Below are 8,459 nucleotides of genomic sequence, written 5' to 3' on the forward strand. Positions count from 1 at the left end.
TAAATCTTACATTATGAATAATTATTATCTAGAGCATTCAAACGTTTAAACATTGAAATTGTTTTGACAGCTCCCTTTGCATCACAGAGCAGTTCAGTTACTTTTCTAAATCCACACTTTCTTTTGTCCCTTTCATGCTTTTACTTCAATGACCTCCCAAAAATAATAACTAGTTTGAACTTTGAAGCATTTGGTCAAACGTGTGACAATGTTTCAGGTGAGGTCACTTGTCTGGATTTTTTCATCATGTCCCAACAAACAAAAACAGTGCGCCTTAAAAGAATCACACAATATTCCCCACCACAAAACAAACAATTTACTTAAGGATTGAACAGCATAGGTTTGCAGTACATTTTATTATACGTGATAACAATATTAACAGTGCAACAAACTTCCAAATCACCCAAATGTTTAGTGTTTTCAAGGTTAAATGCACTTTACATTAAAGGGGTCTTTGAAAACATCCTTCTACAGATTTTCCTTGTTTCAATGGAACTAGTGTTCAAGGAAATGACTATCATTTATTCTGATCTTGTTGCTTCAGCATACTCTTGGTCCAAAGCTGGAACACAGGTCTGAATGCAAATCCCACACAACTTTGAACAAGTTCAAGTTCAAACAATTCTAATGAAGAAACCAAGTGCGTTAAGTGATGACATGACATATTCAAAACAATTCAAGTAATACAAGTTCTTGCCATAAAACTGAACTATGAATATTACCAGGTAAATGATGGGAATCATCGTGGTTGATCTTCATTGGACCTTGTCCGGGTCAAACGCCTTCGCCTCCTTGGGACAGGAGATGGATCTTCACCTGCATCACTAAATATCCTAAGATCATCCTCAATGTCATTTTCATTAAGACCCAGTAAATTCTCACCCCAAAGATAGCGCCGGCGTTCAGATGAACGGCGGTGCCTTGACCATGTACTTGCATGAGCTCTTGGTTCCCTAACGATTTCAATGGTACTATCCATCACTTGAAACAGTATAGTAGTGGTTAACCAAGGTCCATTTGCATTGCTGATGTTGCCTTCACGTTCATCTGATAACCTACCAATACCGTCTCCATTCTCAAGAACATAGTCCCCAACCAGCACAGCTCCAGGCATGGCAGACTGAATAGCACTCATAATATCGCCATATTCTCTCTGGCGCTCGAAATGTCGCCAGGCTCTTTCTCTTGTAGGATCAATGTCAGAGGGTCGAGAAGTAGGATGAACTCTCCTGGCATGCCGGCGCAATTCCAGATAACCACCAACAAATGAGCATGAGTCCCTTGAGCAACTTCTCTTCTTCACGTTCAGATAATTTCTAGCCTCTTCATCCACCTCCCAGCTCAGTACTGCACCTCGGCATAAAGGGCATTTCAATTTCAATTTTGACTCAGATGAATTATCTGCACCTAAATCCTCAAGCACAGCCCTGTCCTGCAAGGTCTCAGAATCAGCAGTTTCTAAAATTCCTTCATCATGTGGGTCTAAATGCCTACTTGGATCTTGGGCATCACCCTGTCTTGATCCTTGTGCAAGTCCAACAGACAATAGAGTATTAATTTCATTTTCATGGAGTTCATTAACATCATGCATGTCAGATTGCATAGTAATGTTAATATCAAAACTATTACCAGAATTGTTTGTGTTAACTAAAGAACTGGGTAAATTTTCGTTCTCCTTAGAATTGTCCCTCATTTTTTTAAATCTGTCCAGGCAATTTGAATGTCTATAACTTGTATCACAAATGTAAGATCTACAGCCCTTCTCATGAGAGCTGCAAAGTAGGAGAACAGCATTATGTGGATGGTCCATGCAGATAGGACATGAAACTTCATCCAATTCTTTGTGAAGAGCATGGATATCTGAATCACTACATAATCTTCTCTTAACACCAGCCATCTTCTTCGCAAGGTGTTAACTACTCAACATATTGAACTAATTAGAAAAGGATGCAAGTAACCAGACCATTTTTTTTCATTTTACATACTTAGATTTCATAAACACAAATTTTTGACATTAAATTAAAAATAAAAAACATGATCAGCAGTAGAAGAACAATTCTATTAATCTAGGAACAATAAAAATGTAACAAACTAAAACTAGATATAATACAAACTCCACACATACCACTTAACTTTTCCTATTGTGAAATGCTTTATGTATAATATTGCGTGTACTTCTAGTCACTGGCTTCCCTCCAATTTCTATGTATTCCTCTAATTTTAGTTCTACTTGCCATTACCAATTAAACATAAAAAAAGGAACAAAATATAAATGTATAACGTTTTCCTTTTATTACACACAACAGTGAAGCTTAGAGGATAATGTTTTGATTCTACGTGTGATTTTGAGATTTAAATAAACAAGGTATAATCTACATCTGGCATTCCAATATGTTAACTCTGCAGTGCATTATTTACAATTCAAAAGAAGTATATCACACTTTTTCCACTCCTCAAAAGTTCAAACTTTACTGACACAACCTGTAATATATAAGAAAAGTTAAAAATAAAATAAATAGATAAGAACAGACTGTTGACAACACAAAATGAACCGTAACTAAAAGGATTAGGTAGTCCCATTTACAAAACATGCAGTTACTTCTTCATACATCTCAAAAGACACCAATATAACATAATCTTGGATTCAAAACCAAGCATTTCGCAAGGATATCAATCATCATTCAAGTTTAATGGCACCTTTGTCGTCAGATTCTTTAAACTAAAAGACCAATACTAAAATGGTGTCATTACTTCAGACTAAACTAAAACTAATTTGACAAAGACTGACAATTACTCTTATCTGTTGTAACAACACTTCGTGTCTTTACCCAAATGTTACAAGTTATAACTTCCAAAGTAACGGCACCTTATTATAACTTCAAAAAAATTTCAAAAGTTTTACGATGTAGTGAAAAACAAATTAACCAAGACTTCCTTGTCAATTGCAAAATCCAGATTCTTCATAGAAGAAAATTAGGTATACCCATTGTAAAGTACAGCTTTTCTCATAGAAGAAAAGTAGGTATAAGAAAGAGTTTTAACTTTAAAAACGACTAGAAAAAAATTGTCAATAAAAAAATAAAGGACATGGGAATAACAATATGATGTGTTGTTTGCTTATAAACTTACCAGGGCAATAAGCTCTCTAGCTATATTCCCTACCAGCTTCTGGCTCAGTTTGTAATTATAACAACTTTAGATGACTTCACAAAAGAATCAGAGGGCAGTCCCTCATGCAATGCTCCAAAGTACGATACAAAAAATGAATCAATGTATACAATAATCTTGGACACATGTATAACTAACGAACACTTCTGTACAACAGAATCACCAACATGCCCCAAAATCTGCGGGTACACCATCAAAAAAGGAAGAAAAAGACTATGTTCAGCAACACAAGATCTCAATCCAGTAAATTTCAGTATCAATTAAGTTTAAAATCTAGGAATCGTCAATGACAAACAGAACCATATAAACAGAGAAATAAAGACACTTCAATCAGACTGATTCATCAATACAATACAACACTATACTTTGAATGAGATGATACCGGCAGAGTTTGCTATACTAACATGATTATACCTAGTATGCTAGATCATATTATCAGAGGTCAACATGGATTCTGTGATCCAGGCTCATCAGCAAATCCCGTTTATTTTTGTTTTGCATCTAAGATCAACCTAGGAGAGGATATGAATGGAAGTGACATTATGAAATGTTAAAAATGGGGGAATGAATTTTTTTCTAGTTATTTGAGCAAAACTCAAATGAGCATGCATGAAAATAAATAAGAAACAAAAGAGCTTCAATGCATTATTGTTACAGAAGCAACACTCCGGATATATCATGATGCTGAGGGACAGAAAAGTTAAGGAAAGTACAAAGACCTAATCAGGTTGAGTTGTAAATATGCAGGTGAAGGATTAATACATTGATAATAGCCACAAAAAAGTGAGGTTAGCCGGGTAGGCAGGAATTCTTCCTATCCGATACAACCAAGGTATCAACTATAGGTACCTATGATAATCAAATCAAATTTTACACTCTCAGGATGTCTATCCCACATACTCTTCAAAAGTCCTAAAGCATGGAAGCAATCAACACTATTAAGTCATATGATCAATCAAATGGACCTGGAGAGTATCAAAATTCGATTCTTTGCCCATATATCAAATATTAAGTAGAAACCAAGGCAATAAAAATAGGCATCAAGGAAAAATAACAAAATCCCATATAGCAATATCAAGCCACAAAGTTTTGCAAGTTCTCAAAGATTCATGAACAACAGAAAATCACTTATTTGCCCAAACAAGCCATCTACCACACAAATTTATATAGATAATCAAGAAAACTAGTAATGATTTCAAAGCACAAAGCTCTGTTTCAATAAGAAAACAGGGCAATTGCAGAACATTCCAATTGCACGCATCCAAACACCAAACCAATAACAAAAAATTAGAACAAAAGTGGAATAAAGAAACAGAAAGGAATCCCATAATAGATTGGGGATAACTAGGCATCAATTTCCAAAACCCAATCAAATCCCAAGGAAAGTCATACATGGCCGGCACTAACCCCAGATCAACATTCAACCACCACACCAATTAAAAACAAACCCTAAACCTAACCCCCAAACCCTGAACAAAATTCAATCACCAAAAAATTTGAAGATTTTTCTAGGGAAAATTAAAATCCAAACGTAATACAACACAATTATAAAACTGAGAGAGAAATATCAAATCCAATTATGATGAACAAAGATAAATTGCAGAAACTAAGAAAGAAAAACGAAATCTTGAACAGGACAAAAGGTGGGGATTTACAAAAGGGTTGAATTTTATATTTTATTTATTTCCTTCTTCTTCTGGGGTTGGTCTATGCAAGCGATCCCAAAGATACAGAGAAGAAACAAGACAACAAAGAAAATGGAATTCCAAAAGAAAGGCTTTATTACTTATTGTATATATATATATATATTTATTATTTTTATATATAATAGAATTGTGACGAACAAAGATGAAAATGCAGTGTGCACCTATCAACAAGGATATTGTGTCACGGGTCCAAACACATTGGGCTTCTTAATCGTGCTTTAAATACTCACCGTCCATGAAACTCGTAGGATACGTATACAATACAATTACGGATAAGAATAATTGAACGGTCTGAACAAAAATCGGGTTAAGTTTCTTCTGAATAAATATTTAGGTTAAGTCGGAAATGTGGTTTGATGAATATTTATGTCTACTTTTTAGTATTAGTTTTTTAATAATCTTTATTAGTTATTCAAGAATTAGAGTTAGTTTGTTATTGTTCCTGTTAGGTTTCTAGGGTGTGGGATCCTTCTCGCCTTCATGTTACTTCTTCGATTCTCGGTATCGGGTGAATGTCAAATAGGGAAGGTACCTGCAGAATGCATTCAGACACTCAAGTCAATAAAGTGGGTGATCGGCACTCGGGTAGGTGCATAGTAATAAATGGAGTATCTTAGGGTGCGTGACTATTGGACTTCCCGAGGTGTGATGTGACCTCAAGCAGTGTGATGACCCGCATTAATGAAGGGTTTTTTGGGTGGGAGACATTGTGGACCGTTGGATCTGGAAGATCTAACGGTTGAGATCGTTTTGACGTTTCGTGTTTTTAGGTCCTTAGGCCCTATAAATAGTGGTCCAAACAGTGTCGAGACACTGTGTTTTCTTTGTGTGAGTTGTCTGATAACCGAGCAATATCTCGCCCAGTGCTCTGATAACCGAGTGATGTTCGCCCTTCTGCTTTTGTCCAGTCTCCTACTTTATATCAGGTTAGTCATGTCGACTGTTTCTCGTCCTACATCATCTTCTGATCGCCCTTCTCCTACTCTTGGTCTCCCCTCTTCTCCCCTTGGGCATTCTTCTTCTTCTTCTTCTTCTTCCTCTTCTTCTTCTTCTACCACCGACTCCTTGTCGATCGAGGTGGCCGAGGCGTCACCCCTAGTAGAGGTGGTCAGGGAGGATGACCCAGCCAATGCTATTGACCGATCGGACTCCCCCCCGATGGGCGTTCCTTTGGTGGACCTCAGTTGGGTGGACCCTAAGGTAGTGGGGATCTCGTGCCACTTTAAAACTGAGGCTGCTGTGACCAAGTTTTTGGCCAAGCACCCGGTTTTAAAGTCGGGCGGGCGTTTTGGCTACTTTAGCGTTTTGCCTTGTGAGCCCACCGAGAGTGTTTGCTTGGGGAGACCCGGTACCGGTTCCCCTTTCTTCTACATGTACACGTGCCTTTTTGCCGACCTACACGTGTCTCTCCCCTTTTATAGGTTCATAATGGGCATCCTTCGGACACTCAACAAGGCTTCCACCCAAACATCTGGGCGTCCCTCCAGCCCTTTCGCTTGTTGTGTGATGTCATGCGTCTTCACCCCTCTCCCTCTTCCTTTCTTTGTTATTATACTTCTCACCCCGCCCAGCCTGTGTCTTGGCACTCCTTGATCGTTCGGTTAGGGAGTGTTCTTTTTAATTCATTCGCCGTCTCTTTCAAGAGATTTAAGGAGAGGTTTGTGAAAGTCGTCATTCAGCCCGAGGCGACATCGTATTATTTTGACGAGGCTGGTCGGTCTTGGTTCCCTCTTTACTGGACCAGCCAACCTTGTGACTTTAAAGTGTGGCCAAGGCCAACGGGAGGTGCTGACGAGCTAGAGATTCTCTTGCTCTTTGACACACTCCCGAGGAAGCTTCCAACCAGGGGGCTGATCGGTGCTTATGTCAAGTCGGCGCGATGGGCGGCCGTTAAGGGTATGAGTATTTTACTTCTGTTGTCGGTGCCAGCGTCCTAGACAAATATCGGCAACGGGCGGCTGAGAGAAAGGGGCGTTGGAGCATCGACGTCCTACCTACTGTAAAGGGCTCGGATGCCCGAGCTAACAAGGGCTCGGTCGGCCCTTCCCACAAGTCCAAAAAGAAGTCGAGGGATGGGTGGTAACATTGCCACCACCACTCGTTCTCTTGGGTCTCTGCCGACACCACCACCTCGTCGGGAGGCAGTCGAGGTGGACTCGCCCTCGCCCAAGCGTGTGGAACAGGTGGCTCCTCCTCCCGAGATCGACCATGTAGAGGTCTCGATATCACCCCTCGCCTTTCTGGGGGGAGACTTGTAGTTCACACGAAGGGTGCACGTGGCCCTTCCAGAAGACACTCGGGAGGTGATCTGAGGTGTCCCTTCATTGGACTTGCTGAGGGGCTGCCTGGAGATGCTGTGTTGCTCGGTCGTGATGATCCAACTAGGGATCCGAGAGAGGAAGCGCCAGGACGAGGAGATATCTCAGCTGGAGCATGAAGTTGTCGAGGGCACCGACCGTCTGAAGCAGTCTTTGGCTGCTAACTCCAAGCTCTCGGAGAAAATTTATCGGGAGATGGTCGATAAGGAGTTGGCTCAGCAAGAGGCCATTGATGTTGGTCGCCGTCTGGGAGAGGCAAGGGCCGAGATGGACAAGGTGGCGACTGAAAACGCCAAGCTGAAGAGGATGGTCGAGGAGAGAGATGAAAAACTCTCGTCCTCGGCCACTGAGTTGGCCACCCTACAGGCCGCAAAGGACGAGGTCGAACCCGAGTTTGACCGCAACTTTGAGGAGACCGAGGAGTTGCTGAAGCAGAGCTTCCTTCGTGTCGTACGCCAAGCCCATGTGCTTTATGGGGAGTCGCCGACCTCTCATGCCTTTGACCTCGACTACAAGGTGTACCAGGGTCAACTGATGTCCAGTGCCAAGGCGAGTGCTTTGGCGGCACAGGAGGCTAGGCCAACCGAAGGCGAAGAGGGCGAAGGTCGTGAAGACAATCAGGAATAGATTTGCCTTCGGTCGGTTGTGACTTTTTTCTTGTTTTGTAGCTTTCTATCTCCTCCAAGGTCGGGGTGTGGCCTCCACCTTCTCTTTTCGTTCACTCTACTTGAATTTGAAGAAAAATTTCGATAAGTTAAAAATATCGGTCTTTATTTGTTTGGGCGGTCGACCATTAATGCGAGGACGTAATCGAACAAGTTGAGTTGGCTGTCGGCCATTTATGTGATTGCTTACTTGAACGAGTATAATTGGTTGTCAGGCATTACTGTGATTGCTTAATCGAACAAGTACGACTGGTTGTCAACCATTAATTGTGATTGCTTAATCGGACAACTTGAATGGGCGGTCGACCATTAACTGTGATTGCTTAATCGAATAAATTGAATGGGCGGGCAGCCATTAATTGTGATTGCTTAATCGAACAAGTTGAATGGACGACCATCGGCGTGAATGCTTCACCGGTTGGCCACTGTCGGCCATTAATTGTGTATTCATAGATTGATTTTAATCTTGTGTCCAGTTACAAGGGTAACTTGGGTGTGTTGATCGGTCTCGGCAGGGTATGTCGGTTATGGCTACATCCAGACCGATCCGAGTGAGAGGTGTTGGCAGGGTATGCCGGTTAAGGCTTCATCCAGACCAAATC

The 8,459-nt window shown here is 40.8% G+C and overlaps 1 protein-coding gene across 9 annotated transcripts; it reads right to left on the reverse strand.

The window, feature by feature from the left end:
- Window positions 1–293: 293 nt before the first annotated feature.
- On the reverse strand, window positions 294–5,138 carry LOC137827212 (uncharacterized). Of its 9 annotated transcripts, XM_068633468.1 has the most exons (6): window positions 4,824–4,965; window positions 3,130–3,347; window positions 1,630–1,916; window positions 883–1,524; window positions 723–816; window positions 294–624 (listed from the first exon to the last, which is right to left on the reverse strand). In XM_068633468.1, exons 3-5 carry the CDS (start codon window positions 1,895–1,897, stop codon window positions 740–742), a joined length of 987 nt encoding a protein of 328 aa, XP_068489569.1. In that variant the 5' UTR covers window positions 1,898–1,916; window positions 3,130–3,347; window positions 4,824–4,965; the 3' UTR covers window positions 294–624; window positions 723–739. The 9 variants fall into 9 exon arrangements, with proteins under 9 accessions (XP_068489569.1, XP_068489566.1, XP_068489568.1 ...); XM_068633465.1 differs by lacking the exon at window positions 4,824–4,965 and adding an exon at window positions 5,036–5,138 and having other exon boundaries at window positions 883–1,916; XM_068633467.1 differs by lacking the exon at window positions 4,824–4,965 and adding an exon at window positions 5,036–5,128 and having other exon boundaries at window positions 723–1,524.
- Between the last annotated feature and the right edge of the window lie 3,321 nt (window positions 5,139–8,459).

The sequence above is a fragment of the Phaseolus vulgaris genome, chromosome 8 (genome assembly GCF_000499845.2).
Source record: "Phaseolus vulgaris cultivar G19833 chromosome 8, P. vulgaris v2.0, whole genome shotgun sequence".
NCBI lineage: Eukaryota > Viridiplantae > Streptophyta > Magnoliopsida > Fabales > Fabaceae > Phaseolus > Phaseolus vulgaris.